This window comes from Durio zibethinus, chromosome 21, assembly GCF_047325235.1.
Source record: "Durio zibethinus cultivar Kanyao isolate XHJ-2024 chromosome 21, ASM4732523v1, whole genome shotgun sequence".
In the NCBI taxonomy this organism is placed as follows: Eukaryota; Viridiplantae; Streptophyta; class Magnoliopsida; order Malvales; family Malvaceae; genus Durio; species Durio zibethinus.
Genome location: NC_143182.1, coordinates 17,017,976 through 17,036,145, shown reverse-complemented (window position 1 = coordinate 17,036,145; position 18,170 = coordinate 17,017,976). Strand labels below are relative to the sequence as shown.

The window sequence follows — 18,170 nt, the reverse complement described above, 5'->3', positions numbered from 1 at the left end:
CTTTTAAATTATTCATAAACACAAAATGAATATATTTGATATTCATATATATTCAATAAATCACTAAGAAATATGTCAAAACCAATTTAAGGCCCTATAAAATTCAAAAAACTCAAAAAAGACATACTTATCATCAGAAACATAATAAATAAAATTTCATTACAAAAGCATAAATATATCTACACAAATTATAGACCATAATCAACAATGATTTAAGACAAACATAAGCATTATAAAAAAATCACTTACTAATCCATGTGACAACCATGTCAAGTAAAACTCAATCATATTTATATAAGCACACATAACATGACTAATAGATGAGCCAATAATATATTTAAGATAAGATAAATTAGCTAATCATGCATCAAATTAAAATCATAAATCAAGTAAGCACAAGAACAAGCATATTTCAAAAATATTTTATCACAATCCAAAATCATAGACAATCAAAAAAATTGTGACATAACAATCAAGTACAAAATATATTTCAAAATTTTCACAAGAAATAATTAATTTAGCATTTTTCAATAATCAAGCTCAATCTATTTATTAACAATGGCCATGTGCAGTCGATAATCAAATTCGACACCATTTTGGACAGGAAGACAAAATGTAGGCATTCCACTCACCTGTAGCATACACAATTGCACAATTAGCATAACGAAGATAAAGAATATTGATATTTTCCCAAAAGAATTACTCATCTCAATTACATTCCTCTAAATATTATCCTTTATATGTTTTATTGATTATTTAATTGATTATTATGACATATGTCAACTTAAGATGGTGGAAGTCTACCTTCAACTATTGTTTCTTTTCCTCTTCAATTTAAGTGGAGACCCTTTGACCTCAAGTGGAAGTAATGAGCAATGGTTCCATCAAACATGTTCAATCCATCTAACACAATATTAGATGCATGATTGTATTCGTCAAACATCAATCAAATAGAAAGATGGATGACAAAATTAATTAATAACTTAATTTAACTAAAGAATAAAAATTAACTGAAACTTATAGCAAAAGATTACTTACTTAAACCAACAGAGCAAATACTTGAATAAAAATTTGCTACAGCTTAGAAAAGAATTTAACATTAATGACATGCAAAAGATAAAAACTTTCATTGTAAACAATATAGTAAGATTCCATTTGGTAGTTGTTTTTGCTACTAGCTTTTTGCTTCTAGATGCAGAAAGCACATTTGGGTAGAAAAGACAATAATACTTTAAAAGAATTAAAGATAAAAAATATAATCTCTTGTAGAATAAAATACTATGATTCCTCTTTTAATAGAACAATTATACTACAAATTCTATTGCATTTAATCATATATATTTTAAAACAATTATGACTTTGCTGTCTCCCTTTTAGGTTTGTTCTTTAGAAACCTTTTAGGAAGCCAAAAACAACTAGAAAAAACATAGTAAGAGTAAGGACCAATAACAGCCTAAATTCTCATGGCCATATTTGCATCAAGTCTACTGGAAGAATGACAATACAGTCTAAGCAGGAAAAGAAGAAGAAAAAGAGTTTATATTTTCATTTTTGGTACGAAAAAGCTAGGAAAAATCGTTTGCACAAAAACTGTAACAGCTAATAAAGCTGAAGGGTGTGTTTCTAGAAATGATATTCTCCTACAAGTCCAATTATTACCTGTGCACAATATCCATAAGAACAAGCGGACCCAACTTGTGAGCCCTATCTATTAGTGACTTAAGATCATCAAAGGTTCCAAAATGGCTGCTTGGTGCAAAGAAGTTTGTCACATGATACCTGCAACATATTAAATGCAACTTGTTAAAAGTAGAAAAAGGTTCGTTTCCATAACCAAAACTAAATTCTGAAGAATATTTCTGTTTACATCCAAAACATAACATTTTAGTACAAGTTAACAAACATAAACAGCATCAAATAAAGATGAGCTGATGTTTTGATGGAGATAATACCCAAATCAAGCATAATATAAGTGCTCTTGAACAACCATGATTTGAATAGCATTATATCCAAGTCTTTTAATGCAGGGAAGCACATCATCTCTAAAGTTGGCATATGTGTTGATTATTGGCTCCTGAATCTCAGAGTTGATAATATTAAGAAAACTAGGAAATGGATTAACCATACCAAAGTGTACCATGGAAGATAAAGACTGAAGGAGTTTGTGGGACAAATTTTCTTTGAATGATAGTATGACGAAAACTAGAGATAAGTTTTGGTTTAATTGCAAATTTAGGCTTCTTAATGGGTTTTAGAAATGGGTAAAGAATCATAATGAAATGCAATCAAACCAACTTCTATGATATTGATTTGAAAATGTTATTTAAGATATTTCTATACACAAAATAGTTAACAGAGATCTCAGTCACTAGTTGTTTGGCATTAAATAATCCAAATGGAAGGACTTCCTTTAACCAAAGAACACAAAAAGTAGGCCGTATGCACTTATGTGGCTTTTTGTTAGCTTAATTTGACTGCCTATGGGATGCAGGAAAGTTTCATTTGAAAATTTACAAGCCTTTCCAGATAGCTATACTGTTTGATGCTCATAAAGATATTCAATGCATGTCAAAATGTTTCTCTATCTTCCTTTCGTTTTTTTTTTTTTTTTGGGGGGGGGGATGGGGAGGGAAGGTAAAATTGATAGTTTAAATACAGATACTAAGATAAATTTTCTTGTAAAATGTATTGTCTTATAAAACCTCCTGCTTCACTTTTCAATCTCAAAACCTTGCACAAACACTTCATAGGAAAGGTTGAAAGAAATAGCATAAAAAATATGATCACACACATTATAGCATTTAATGAAGCTTTTTATCAAACTTAAGGTTTCCTCTTTTAAGATTAAATAAATCAAGGAAATGCAATTCAACATAGAGACAGAAGAGTTGAGCAACAATTTGCTACATGCAAGGGAAAGGGAGATGCATACCATGCTACCCACTTCAACATGTGATTCATAGACTTACGTGATTTTGGTCCTTTTGGCTGAGGGTGTTTTTATGCATACTTTTCCTGTTATAGGATAAAAATCATTAGTCAGGATAAAGAGTACAAAAATTTGAGATAAGACACATATTACAGACTAAACTAAGTTGATTGTGCTGTGCAGTGATTAAACTTGAACAAGCGAAAACACAATTTAGAAACTGACTTCATATATGATAAAGAACCAATCAAAATTATTTTCTTAAAAACCTTTAAAGGCATTGATGTTAATATTAACGTTATAAAGGAAGATGTTCATCAAAACAACCTACTCTAAGAAGAAGAAGAAGAAATTCATTATTCGTTTATATATCAATTAATCATATTTGTGTGCAGGCATGCATGCATGCTTTTGTTTATGTATCCTCACACACATGCAGTCATTTTAAAATTATCATAAACATTAGTTGGTATTTCTAATTTTCCCCAAGCTCCAAATATTTCAGCTGCTTATAGTTTGAAAAGAATAAGTTATCTAATCTTTCCAACAAAACCAAAAGATCAAACAGCCACTAATTATACCTCTTCTGGCAGATCATACTATATTCCGTTATATGTGATTTCACATGGTACTTGAACAGAGAACTTGATCCAAGCAAGAATGGAGTCCTTAATCCCAGATGGAGTTTCCATACGAATCTACAATTATATGGTCAAAAAGTTAAAATGGACACATGGAAAAACAGGTTTGGATGAATGATAATTGACACGATCATAACAGTCCAAAAAAATTTTTTTTTTCCATCTTCACCTTTTCTTTCTTTCTTCCTTCCTTTTAGGATAGAAGCTAGTTGGATTTGAACTCAGCTACCTTGAATAATTTTGCTTGACTTAGAGACCGTCCCACTAAATACTTCAACGCCTTTATGTCATGAATTCTAGTAATTAATTATTGTGAACATTGTACTACAACAAATGATTTATTCAAACCATATACACATGCAACAGGATCAGTGCTAAAAAAAAGCATCATAGTTAAAGGTTCCTGGTCCACAGATCATGATCAAAAGGTTAAATACCTTGTTGATCCACAAGGAAAGAGTTGCAAGTTTTAATAGTTTCTTTTTACTCTGACCTAGAAAGTGGAAAAAGAAAATAATAAACAAGTAGCATTTGAATGTAAGCACAATAAAAGTTTCAAGAGCCAAACTTATGTTCATCTAAAGGTAATTTACCTTCACTTGAGAACCATGGGGAAATGGTGGTGAACCATAAGCATTATTAGCCAAAATATCTCCCAGACACCAAACTCATTCTATTAAAAAACATCTAATATTTGTAGAGTTAAACACTAGATGTTATTTAAATATAGAAATAAACAATAGATCACTGCCAGTGTAAATCAACACAGACTTCTAAGCACTTAGAACATAGTCACCTTCCCTTTTATACTTGAGACTGCAGTCCAATGGAAATCCCGTGTATGCATATAAGTCTCCAACAGGACATTGCTATTGGGATATAAATTGTCAATGCAAAGAATACCAGATCGATGCAGATAAAAGCTTCCTGGATGATGATGATGATGATATTCCAAAGAAGCAAAAGAAGAAAAAGTCTTCTCAGCAAAAGCTCAAAGAAAGATATGAAAATGGAGACCCTGAAGTTGATCTCCTTGGTGAACCCTTAGGAAAGTTTGACTATTATGTCATCTATCCTAAGAAAGACAAACCACCCTCTCAGACCTACTCAACTCAACCCACACACAAACCAGATTCCTCTCAAAATTCCACCCAACCTTTACCACAAATCTCCATGATGCAACCAACCTATCCAAACTCAACCTTCCCTCCTTTTGAAGAATTTCATAAAGACCAATACAAACACATTCCAAAAATCCCCACTCCCACTGACAGAGATGAATATGGAAACCAAAAAAGTGTTTCTCGTGCTGAAGCAGTTTTAAACTGGCAAACTGAAAATTCTCTCCAGCAAAATTCCTACTTGCACAGAATTGAACATAAGTTGGACCAAGTCAGTCAACACTTTGATCAGAGTCTTGTCAATCTCCAGAATATTATTCTTGAAATTCAGTCAAGGATAATCACACTTGATCAAGAACTCAGATACATGGCTAAAAACAATACTGGTATCACTTATGCTTTCACTGAACGAGAGAAAGAAATGAAGAGCCTAAAGATTCAACTTGCAGACCTTCAAAACCAGTTTCGTCAAAAACAACAACAACAAGCAGCTTCGAGTTACAACATCTTCACACCATATCATACTGGTATGCATGATACTCTTTACCAAGCTTATACTCCTCCCCCATTTCAACCATACAATCCTCCAACCTCACCTCCAAAACCTTTTTTCACACCTTTTCAGTATAAACCTCCCCCAACATCTATTCCAACATCCTCACAACCAACACAATACTTCACTCCTCTTTCAGAACAACCAGACCAACCCCCTTTCGGTACAACTAAAAAATGGATTCACAGATTTAGAGAAAAACAACCAGTTGATCCAAAACCCAAAAGAGTAGCAGAACAACCACTTTCTCAACCCTCAAAACCACACCCAAGCTCAAGTTCCACACCTCAAAACCCTACACCACAACCAAACCAAAAACCTGTACAACTCATGATTTCTCCTACACAAACCCTTCCAGAAATACTTCACCAGATAGCACAAGATAACCTTCCTCAGTTCTCTATTGAAGATATTTTTCCCTCTACCTTTGAAACTGAATCTCACATGGATACTGTCAAATCAGAAGAATCAATTGAAACAGATGATACTAATGACTCAGATGAAATGATGCTCCCTCAGATTTTCATGACAGAACCAACAGTTGAAGTTCAAGATGATACTCCAGAAGTCCATAACCCTGATGCAATGGATGCTGAACAACACCCTCCTCCACAACAATCACATGCTCTTCCTTCAACATCAAAATTCTCAGTCTTTACCATTGATGATGTTCCTCCTTCAAAATGGCCCTCAAGATTTCAAGAATTCTTAGCATGGGGACTTGTTGAATTGAATTCTCATCCCAATGTTACGATGAACACAGTCTTGATCAGATTTATTTCTAGACTCGTTGGAACCCTGAAAAATTTTTGGGACAACATTGGTGAATACAGACAACTCCAGTTTCTTCAATGCCCAACAATCACAGATGCTGTCTCTCAATTTGCAGCAATCTTTTGTGGACAAGAAACTCACAGATTAGAAAAGATCAGAGAGCAATTCTTCAGACTCAAATGCTGTTCTCTCCATCCAAAAGACCTTGACAGACACTATCAACAATTCTCCCAGTATTTCTACATACTTGATGGATTCGATGATGTCAACTTAAAGCAAGCATTTCTTAATTCTGTTCCAGAAGAACTTGCCCAGCAAACAAGAACCCAGTTGAACCTCAGATCCCTTGATGTCAAATCTATGACCCTTGGAGACATCTACAAGATGATGCTAAAAGCCCTTGATAAGATTTGCAAAGAGCACAAATACATCAAAACCTTGGTGCACAACTCCAAAAAGCTTGAAAAGCCCTGTTCTTACTCCTCCTCAGGATTACAAATCAAATGTTCCTCCAAAGATCCCACATGTTTTTGCAGCAACAAGAAAAAAAAACATTTCAGAAGATTCAGACCTTCTAGACCTCCACAAATCTCCAGACCCAGACACAAGAAATTCTCCAGATATGCTGATAAACCCAGAAGATTTCAAAGATTCAAATTTGCAAGAAAGAAGAAAGACCCAAAGATCAAAAGCTCAAAATGTTTTCTCTGTGGAAAACCAGGACATTTCTCAAAGAACTGCCCAAAGTCAGACAAAAAATCAGTCAAGATGATCCAAGACATTGCCAATATCTCAGGTATTAATTTCTCAGATGATGATCTTGAATCAATTTTCTCCCTTGATGATGAGCAGAATGAAAGATCCCTGTTTATGATAAAGCAGTTTGATGCTGATGAGTATGCAGATTCAGATTACTTAGAATACTCAGATGATTTCACAGATGATCAATGTTATGAGTATATGTCAATTCAAGAACTCCAAAAAATCCAAACCATTCAACCTCCAAAATTACCCCTAGCTCCAGTTCAAATTTTCACTCACAAACATTCCCCTCCTATAACAGTCACAGCTTTCTTTGATACTGGTGCAACCCAAACCATAGCAAACCCTCTTGTCTTACCCAAACACTTTTGGACAAAACAGAAAACCTTCTTCAAAACCGCTGATGAAAATGTATTTTCTACAGACTTTGTCAGCAACCCTGTTACCCTTCAAATCCTTCCAGGCTGTCGAATAACTCAAAAGATTTTAGGATCTCCACTTTCCCAGAAAGACCTTGTTATTGGTTTTGATATTATAACCAGTATACCAGGTTTAAAGCTTAGTGGAAATGGTATCAAGTTTGAAAGTTATTTCAGACCTTGGAAAAACCTTCCCAACCTCTTTACCCTTACCCTTCAACCAGATGTTTTTCAAGATTTTAAACACAAGTTCATTCACTTTTCATGTGCATAAACTCACTCAGATTTTCTCCAGAAATGTGATCACCCACTTTGGCAAAACCCTAAATTTTTCATTTCCCTTCCCTTCAAGAAAGATGAACATGCCAATCCTACAAAAGCTAGTCATTCAGGCATGAACCCAGATCATTTCAAACAAGCAATCCAAGAATGTTCCCTTCTCCAGGCTCAAGGATTAATTGAACCAACCTCCTCTCCGTGGGCGTGTGAAGCGTTTTATGTCAATAAACGTTCAGAACAAGTTTGTGGAAAACTCAGATTGGTAATCAACTACAAGCCTCTTAACATTTTCCTTGCAGATGATAAGTTCCCTCTTCCAGACAGAAAAACTTTGTTCGCAAATCTAGCAAATGCAAAAGTTTTCTCAAAGTTTGATCTCAAGGCAGGATTTTGGCAACTAGGTATACATCCACAGGACAGATACAAAACGACGTTTTGCATTCCTCAACACCACTTCTAGTGGACCGTAATGCCTTTTGGATTAAAAGTTGCTCCTTCACTGTTCCAAAAAGCCATGACCAAGATATTTGCTCCAATTCTTGACAATGCCTTGATCTACATCGATGATATCTTACTGTTCTCTCCTGATGATACATCTCATGCACAGTTATTGGATAAGTTCCAGCGCATAGTTCAACAGTATGGGATAATGCTTTCAGAGAAAAAGATGCTCATTGGTGCTACAAAAATTGATTTCTTAGGCATGCATCTCAAAGATGGTTAGTACATTGCTCAACCTCATATTGCTCAGTCACTTGCAGATTTTCCTGATGCAAATCTCTCAAAGAAGCAAATCCAGCAATTTCTCGGTATAGTCAATTACATGAATGAATTTCTCCCAGATATTGCCCAGCTCACATATCCACTCAGACAAATGCTCAAAAAAGAACCTCCCACGTGGTCTCAGATTCAGACAAAAGCAGTACAAGCCTTGAAGATAAAAGCAAAGTCACTTCCCACTTTAAAGATTCCTTCAGATGGTACAAGAATACTGCAGACAGATGCTAGTGAACAGTTCTGGTCAGCAATCCTTTTAGAAGAAAAAGATGAAACCAGATAAATCTGTGGTTACAAAAGCAAAAAATTCAAAGATTCGAAACTCCATTATCACTCTACACTAAAAGAGATTTTAGCAGTAAAGTATGGTATCCAAAGATTTGAATTTCACCTCATTGAATTTCACTTTCTCGTGGAATTAGATATGTCACCCTTTGATCAGATGCTCAATTTCAAAAAGAAGAAAATGCCAAATGCACAGTTACTCAGACTATCACAGTGGTTCTCACAGTACTCCTTCACCACCAGGCATATAAAAGGAAAAGACAACCTCATCCCAGACATGCTCACAAGACCTCCTTCGAAACCTCCTTCAAACACTTTCCAGGTTATTCCAGTCATTTCCATGATGAACCCAACACCTTCTTCTTCACAAGCCTCTTCTTCAACCAACCCTCTTTTCCCCTCTTCTCAGAAACCTCACCTTGATGATGAATTTGATCTCCCTGATGAATTTCTTAACCTTCCCGTAGAAAATCTTCCTCCAGAGTTACTCAGACTTCTTGCCACTCAAACCCTTGACCAAAAAGCCTCACACCTTTTGCTCAAATATCAGTCCAAAACACTCAGAAAGTTTGGAGACACCTCTTTTCAATCTCTTGGTATACACCCTGATTATCCCTTTATCCATCCCTTTAAATTCCCTGAACCTCTTTGTTTCCCAAAAGAAACAGTTTGTTTTCTATGGTACCTTTGTCACCTTTACTATATTGGTATAGAATTCCCACTTCCAAAACTCAAAACTCTTCTTCACCTTTTTCACCAGTCAACCATCAACCCTTCTAAACACCAGTTGGACCCCAGTCAACAACATCTCAAGTTTTTCTTCACCTGGTTCAGACCCATTTCCATTTGGATCCAATGGATTGAAACCTATGAGAGATATACAAAAGTTCTTCCTGATCCTCATATTGTTTTAATCTTTCACAGATCTTGCAGCAGTTTGACCAAAGACCTCAGTATTTCCCCTATGCAGCAATTTACAGCTCCCAAGGATATTCACTGTTTGATTCTTAGTTTGATCACCCAGTTGAATACACTGAATTCCAGCGACAAATTTGTGAAATGAATCACAAGTTTCCAAAGCAAAATTGGCCAGAGATCCAAGATGAAGTTTCATGGGGAAACTATCCTTCAGAGTACACTTACCAGCTCAACATTGATAAAAAGATTTATGAAACTCGCCTTGATGGTACTTGGACAGAACCTCTTTCTGAAACTACCAGATTTGAACTAGACCATGCAGGCCCAGTAAAATGGAATCCTTATTGGAAACCTCCTGAAGTTCTCCCACAAATGGAATGGCAACAAGATTCTCAAGACCCACTTGATGATTTTGATCCAGACCAATGGTTAGTCAACCTCAGCTATGATTTCACCCCAGGCGCAGATAATTCACACCTCAACCTCTCTCCAGAACACACTCAACGTTCTCTCAAATGATGGTGCTACAAGACAAAAGATTCCTTCTCCAGTCCAAATATTGTATAATTACGTATGCTAATTTCAATTTTCTCCAGAAGACTCCACAAAAGTTGATAATGATGCCTTCACATCAAGACAACCTTATGTCAAGTCTTCATCACCTTTATGTCTTAGTCAAGTCATAATGTATTTTGTATTTTAGTATGAGTCATAGTGCTTAGTCATTGTACCTTAAGTGATGAGTCACTATACCATAATAATGGACCTTTGTACCCTAGTTATGAATCATTGTACCTTAGTTATGACTCACCGTCCTTTAGTCTTATCCTAAGCCACTTGTAAAGTTACTTTGTCCTAGTCTCGTCTTATTAGGCTACTAGTCCTTTACTTTTTCATATATAAATAGAATGATACTTCTCTAGGAAGTAATCATAGTAAGGATACCAAGAATCATCCACAACTTCCCAACCACATCTCTTGTAACAAAAACCTTCCTTTATAAAAATATGTTTGGCTAAAAACCTCTCTTCTCTTTTGGTGATTCCATCTTCATTTTTTCATAGTTACATCTTTCAGCTTCATCTTTCTCTTCAATCTATTCAAAAGTTTGCAGTGATACAAGTTGAGTATGCTCTGCAGTTGCCATATTATTATGGATCCTCTGCAACAGAAACTCTTGTTAATCTGTTAAACAGATCATTGATCCCTTTTCCTCAGCTAAAGAAAAGTCATACCGCCCCAAGATCATACTAATAATAAGTTACTATAGTGAAAGACATATCTCCATAAAAGTCAGGCCCTCAGTTCGACGTTAAGCCAAGAAGGCGTCAGAATCTTGAACACCGACTAGAATACCTTGATTGTATGTCTGATCTATGGAAAGCTTATGGTTAGTATTATCTTGCCAAGTTTGATCGATCTTCACGCTGTTGTCATAGTACCAGATAGTATTGTCAGGACTCTACCACCCGGAGAGCCCAGAACTGAAGTCGTGTCAGTTGCCAGAGCCTTGGCCGTACTACCTGCCGCTGTGTGTATAAATGATATCAGAGCTGTGTGTATAAATGGTATGATACAATTAATTGTTACATAAGCAAGTTGACTTTTGCACTTAATTATAAAAACTTTGACAACATTTATCTTTTTAACTTTTCTATTTGGAGCTTTTAAGAATACCAACTGCACCAGACTATACACCCAATCTTTGGTCCATTAAGACGAATATTCATGCTCACATACATATAAAAAGATCCATGTTTACATTAAGATTTAACATTAAGCTAAGTGTTTTGACAAACCAAACTCAAATAACTTTTAACTTCTTTCGGCATGTGCATTTAGAGAAGATATAAGCATTGACTTATGAACAGCTAGTATTGCAAATACTACAGTTTCTTACTGCATATATCTTAGAACACAGTCAAAGAGAAAAACAGGGAAGAATTGATTATTATGACAGATGACAATTTAAGATGGTGGAAGTATACCTTCAACTATTGTTTCTTTTCCTCTTCAATATTAATAAAACTTAAAGAATGTTATTTTTGCAAATAATATATGAAAATCTGCAACTAAATCACTCCAATATAAACATTTTATCAATGAAATGTTCCTTACCATGCAAATATTTCTAAAGGGTAAAACATAAATTACCTTTTATTGTGCTAGTAGCTCTTTAGGTGAATTATTTGCACAAAAGATGAAATATGTGAAAAGCAAGGATATTTTAAGATTTCTAGATATTCTTGTTTGTTCCCTTCAAGTGTTTTTGGTTGGCATCTTTAGTTGCTATGTTTCCATAACTCTTGGTCTACAATAAAAATTAGTTCAATTTACAACAAGCATTTTTAACAATTCTTTAGTTCATTCTACAATATCAAAACACTTAACTACTAGCAGGGTAATCTACTTATTCATGGCATATTGATTCAATTGATGCATGAAGAGAAGTGATGAAGCAGTAGAGAGTTAGAAAAACATGTACAATACACAAATGTTTAGTACGCTTACGCACACACAAGTACATGTGTGCATACTTTTTCAAAACCATTTCTACACTTAGCATCCTCATGGATCACGTAAAAAAGTATTAAAACCCCAATCCATTTATGCAACCCAGTGCAACAAATGTTGCTATAGAAGAGATAGGGGACTTAAAGCGGACATCTTAATTCTGGAACAGATAAATGATTATAAGTCAAAGGATGCTCAATGTGACTCACTGAAGAGTTATAGAACATGCATCTTCACCAATGGTGACAATCTTAGGATATAGCCCATGAATCATATGATTAACCAGCATCAGATAGACAATAGCATCTACATCAATTGTATATCTGAAGTACTCATTGTAGTTTCCAGGAAATGCTACCCACAGCAAGTTCAAGAAAACAAAGGTTAAGCTGGGATAATACATTATAAAGATGCAATGACACTAAAAACCTTTAGTCCTCAAGAGAATTTAGTTAAAAAACAAACATAGAGAAATGATGCTTCACCACTTACAAGAACCAAATGTTACATCAGTTCTACTTCTCTATATAAAATAAAATCAAAACTTTGATAATTAACATCTGAACATGCGAGTAACTTATTATATAACACTAAGCAAAATAGAAAATCTGCAAACTCACTCAGATATTACCTGCAACCCATGATGGGTGTACATCATTGAAGTCACAACATCAAATCTGAACCTATCAAACTTGTATTCTTCCAGCCACCATCTTGCATTTGAAAGAAGAAACCTGTGTACCTAAAGCAACAAGTAAAAATTAATATTTACACACAATAGGATGGAAGCCAAAATCTTTCAACAAGCTATTGTTTAAGATAAGTTTCAGTAGAAGTACATACTTCCCAGCTTCCATAATTAAAAAGGCGAGAATCCCACATCCAGCGGTGACCCTTTGACCCTGAGTGGAAGTAATGAGCATCGGTTCCATCAAACATGTTCAATCCATCTAACATATTATTAGATGCATGGCTGTATTCGTCAAACATCAGTCAGATACAAAGGTGGACGACAAAATTAATTAATAACTTAATTTAACTAAAGAATAAAAATTAACTGAAACTTTATAGCAAAAGATTACTTACTCAAAGCAACAAAGCAAATACTTGAATAAAAATTTGCTATAGCTTAGAAAGGAATTTAACATTAACAACATGCAAAAGATAAAAACTTTCATTGTAAACAATACAGTAAGATTCCATTTGGTAGTTGTTTTTGCTACTAGCTTTTTGTTTCTAGAAGCAGAAAGTACATTTGGGTAGAAAAGACAATAACACTTTAAAAGAATTAAAAATAAAAAATATAATCTCTTGTAGAACAAAATACTATGATTCCTCTTTTAATAGAATAATTATAGTACAAATTCTATTGCATTTAATCATATATATTTCCAAACAACTATGACTTTGCTTTCTCCTTTTTAGGTTTGTTCTTTAGAAACCTTTTAGGAAGCCAAAAGCAACCAGAAAAAACATACTAAGAGTAAGGACCCATAACAGCCTAAATTCTCATGGCCATATTTGCATCAAATCTACTGGAAGAATGACCATACAGTCTAAACAAGAAAAGAAGAAGAAAAAGAGTTTATATTTTCATTTTTGGTATGAAAAAGCTGGGAAAAACCGTTTGCACAAAAACTGTAACAACAAATAAAGCTGAAGGATGTGTTTCTAGAAATGATATTCTCTTGCAAGTCTAATTATTACCTGTGCACAATATCCATAAGAACAAGTAGACCCATCTTATGAGCCCTATCTATCAGTGACTTAAGATCATCAGAGGTTCCAAAATGGCTGCTTGGTGCAAAGAAGTTTGTCACATGATACCTGTAACATATTAAATGCAACTTGTTAAACCAAAACTAAATTCTGAAGAAATATTTCTGTTTACATCCAAAACATAACATTTTAGTACAAGTTAACAAACATAAACAGCAACAAATAAAGATGAGCTGATATTTTGATGGAGATAATACCCAAATCTAACATAATATGAGTGCTCTTGAACAGCCATGATTTGAACAGCATTATATCCAAGTCTTTTAATGAGTGGGAAGCACATCATCTCTAAAGTTGGCGTATGTGTTAATTCTTGGCTCCTGAATCTCAGAGTTGATAATATTAAGAAAACTAGGAAATGGATTAACCATACCAATGTGTACCATGGAAGATAATGACTGAAAGTGTTTGTGGGACAAATTTTCTTTGAATGACAATATGAAGAAAACTAGAGATAAATTTCGGTTTAATTGCAAATTTAGGCTTCTTAATGGGTTTTAGAAATGGGTGAAGAATCATAGTAAAATGCAATCAAACCAACTTCTATGTTATTGATTTGAAACTGCTATTTAAGATATTTCTATACACAAAACAGTTAATAGAGATCCAAGTCACTAGCTGTTTGGCATTTGCACTATCATTAACTAAAGTAATACTCATTATTTAGTATAATCCAAATGGAAGGACTTCCTTTAACCAAAGAACACGAAAAGTAGGCCATATACACCTACATGGCTTTTTGCTAGCTTAAAGTCAAAATATCTCTTTATCTTCCTTTTTTTTTGGGGGGGGGGGGGTAAAATTGATAGTTTAAATACAAATACTAAGATAAGTTTTACTATAAAATGTATTGTCTTATAAAACCTCCTGCTTTACTTTTCAATCTCAAAACCTTGCAAGAACACTTCATAGGAAGGGTTGAAAGAAATAGCATAAAAAACATGATCCCACACATGATAGCATTTAATGAAGCTTTTTATCAAACTTAAGGTTTTCTCTTTTAAGATTAAATAAATCAAGGAAATACAATTCAGTGCAGAGAAAGAAGAGTTGAATAACAATTTGCTACATGCAAGGGAAAGGAAGATGCATACCATGCTACTCATTCCAACATGTGATTCATAGACTTAAGTGATTTTGGTCTTTTTAGCTAGCGGTGTTTGAATACATACTTTTCCTATTACAATATAAAAATCATTAGTCAGGTTAAAGAGTACAAAAATTTGAGATAAGACACATATTACAGACTAAACTAAGTTGACTGTGCTGCGCAGTGATTAAACTTGAACAAGCGAGAACACAATTTAGAAACTGACTTCACATATGAAAAAGAACCAATCAAAATTGTTTTCTTAAAAACCTTTAAGGGCATTGATCTTAATATTAACGTTATAAAGGAAGACATTCATCAAAACAACCTACTCTAAGATGAATAAGAAATTCATTATTTGTTTATATAATTAATTAATCATATTTGTGTGTAGGCATGCATGCATGCTTTTGTCTATGTATCTTCACACACATGCAGTGATTTTAAAATTATCATAAACATTAGTTGGTATTTTTTATTTTTCCCAAGCTCCAAATATTTCAACTGCTTATAGTTTGAAAAGAATAAGTTATCTAATCTTTTCAACAAAACCAAAAGAGCAAATAGCCACCAACTATACCTCTTTTGGCGGATCATAGTTTCTTCCATTGTATGGGATTCCATCTGTTGATTGAACAAAGAACATGATCCAAGCAGGAATGGAGTCCTTAATCCCAAATGAGTTTCCATACGAATCTACAATTATATGGTCAAAAACTTAAAATGTACACATGGAAAAAGAGGTTTGGATAAATGATAATTGACATGATCATAACAATCCACCAGAAAAATGGTTTTTTCTTTTCATCTTCATCTTTTCTTTCCTTCTCCCTTCCTTTTAGGACGGGAGTTAGTTGGATTTGAACTTAGCTACCTTGAATAATTTTGCTTGACTTGGAGACCACCCCACTAAATACTTCAATGCCTTTATGTCATGAATTCTAGTAATTAATTATTTTGAAGGTTGTAGTACAACCAATGATTTAGTCAAACCATATACACATGCAATAGGATTAGTGTTAAAAAAACCCTTATACTTAAAAGTTTCATGGTCCACAGATCATGATCAAAAGGCTAAATACCTTGTTGATCTACAAGGAAAGAGTTGCAAGTTTTTATAGCTTCTTTTTACCCTGACTTAAAAAGTGGAAAAAGGAAATAATAAACAAGTAGCATTTGAATGTAAGCACAATAAGTTTCAAGAGCCAAACTTATGTTCATCTACAGGTAATTTACTTTCACTTGAGAACCATGGGAAATTGGTGGTGAACCGTCAGCATTATTAGGCCAAAAGATCTCCCAGACACCAAACTCATTATGTTAAAAAACAATTAATATTTGTAGAATTAAACACTAAATGTTATTTAAATATAGAAATAGACAATAGATCACTACCAATGTAAACCAACACAGATTTCTAAGCACTTAGAACACAGTCACCTTCCCTTTTATACTTGAGACTGCATGGCATTAAATAAATGAATTAGCTGATACAATTAATTGTTACATAAGCAAGGTGGCTTTTGCACTTAATTATAAAAACTTTGACAACGTTTATCTTCTTAACTTTTCTATTTGGAGTTCTAAAGAATATCAACTGCATCAGACTATACACCTAATCTTTGGTCCATTAAGAAGAATATTCATGCCCACATACATATAAAAAGATCCATGTTTACATTCAAATTTAACATTAAGCTAAGTGTTTTGACAAACCAAACTTAAATAACTTTTAACTTCTTTCAGCATGTGCATTTAGAGAAGATATAAGCATTGACTTGTGAACAGCTGGTATTCCAAATACTACAGTTTCTTAAGGCATACTTCTTAGAGCACATGGGTCAAAGTAAAAAAGAAAAGCAGTGGAGAATTGATTATTATGACAGATGACATTTTAAGATGGTGGAAGTCTACCTTCAACTATTGTTTCTTTTCCTCTTCAATATTAATAAAACTTAAAGAATGTTATTTTTGCAAATAATATATGAAAATCTGCAACTAAATCACTTCAATATAAACATTTTATCAATTAAATGTTCCTTACCATGCTAATATTTCTAACGGGTAAAACATAAATTACCTTTTATTGTGCTAGTAGCTCTTTAGGTGAATTATTTGCACAAAAGATGAAATATGTGAAAAGCAAGGATATTTTAAGATTTCTAGAGATGCTTGTTTGTTCCCTTCAAGTGTTTTTGGTTGGCATCTTTAGTTGCTATGTTTCCATAACTCTTGGTCTACAATAAAAATTAGTTCAATTTACAACAAGCATTTTTAACAATTCTTTAGTTCATTCTACAATATCAAAACACTTAACTACTAGCAGGGTTAACCTACTTATTCATGGCATATGGATTCAATTGATGTATGAAGAGAAGTGATGAAGCAACAGAGAATTAGAAAAACATGTACAATACACAAATGTTTGGTAGGCTTCGCACATAAAAGTATGTGTACAAACTTTTTCAAAACCATTTCTACATTTAGCATCCTCATGGATCACATAAAAAAGTATTGAAACCCAGTTCAACAAATATTGCTGTAGAAGAGACAGGGGACTTAAAGCAGACATCATAATTCTGGAACATATAAACGATTATAATAGAAGTATGCTCAATGTGACTCAAGAAGGAGTTATAGAACATACATCTTCACCAATGGTGTAGCCTCAGGATATAGCCCATGAATCATATGATTAACCAGCATCAGATAGACAACAACATCTACATAAGTTGCATTTTTGAAGTATTCATTGTAGTTTCTAGTAAATGCGACCTACAACAAGTTCAAGAAAACAAAGGTTAAGCCGGGATAATGCATTATAAAGATGCAATAACACTAAAAACCTTTAGTCCTCAAGAGAATTTAGTTAAGAAACAAACATAGAGAAATGATGCTTCACCACTTACAAGAACCAAATGTTACGTCAATTCTACTTCTCTATACAACTTAAAGTCAAAACTTTGATAATTAACATCTAAACATGCGAGTAGCTTATTATATAACACCAAGCAGAATAGAAAATCCGCAAACTCACTCAGATATTAACTGCAACCCATGATAGGTGTACATCATTGAAGTCACAACATCAAATCTGAATCCATCAAACTTGTATTCTTCCAGCCACCATCTTGCATTTGAAAGATGAAACCTTTGTACCTAAAGCAACAAGTAAAAATTAATATTTACACACAATAGGATGGAAGGAAGCCAAAATCTTTCAACAAGCTATTGTTTAAGGGAAGTTTCAATAGAAATACATACTTCCTAGCTTCCACAATTAAAAAGGCGAGAATCCCACATCCAGTAATGACCCTTTGACCCCAAGT

At 33.9% G+C, this 18,170-nt stretch overlaps 1 protein-coding gene across 16 annotated transcripts; it reads right to left on the bottom strand.

Annotated features, from left to right (window-relative positions):
• Positions 1–392: 392 nt before the first annotated feature.
• Positions 393–18,135, bottom strand: LOC111309362 (1,4-alpha-glucan-branching enzyme 2, chloroplastic/amyloplastic-like). Of its 16 annotated transcripts, XM_089751050.1 has the most exons (12): positions 18,106–18,135; positions 17,879–18,000; positions 17,489–17,616; positions 15,422–15,537; positions 13,680–13,799; positions 12,816–12,945; positions 12,604–12,714; positions 3,511–3,627; positions 2,970–3,015; positions 1,660–1,779; positions 805–903; positions 393–632 (listed from the first exon to the last, which is right to left on the bottom strand). In XM_089751050.1, the coding sequence occupies exons 4-8, from the start codon at positions 15,529–15,531 to the stop codon at positions 3,529–3,531; spliced, it is 570 nt and encodes a 189-aa protein (XP_089607176.1). In that variant the 5' UTR covers positions 15,532–15,537; positions 17,489–17,616; positions 17,879–18,000; positions 18,106–18,135; the 3' UTR covers positions 393–632; positions 805–903; positions 1,660–1,779; positions 2,970–3,015; positions 3,511–3,528. The 16 variants fall into 16 exon arrangements, with proteins under 16 accessions (XP_089607176.1, XP_089607184.1, XP_089607179.1 ...); XM_089751058.1 differs by lacking the exon at positions 15,422–15,537; XM_089751053.1 differs by lacking the exons at positions 17,879–18,000; positions 18,106–18,135 and adding an exon at positions 16,078–16,137.
• Between the last annotated feature and the right edge of the window lie 35 nt (positions 18,136–18,170).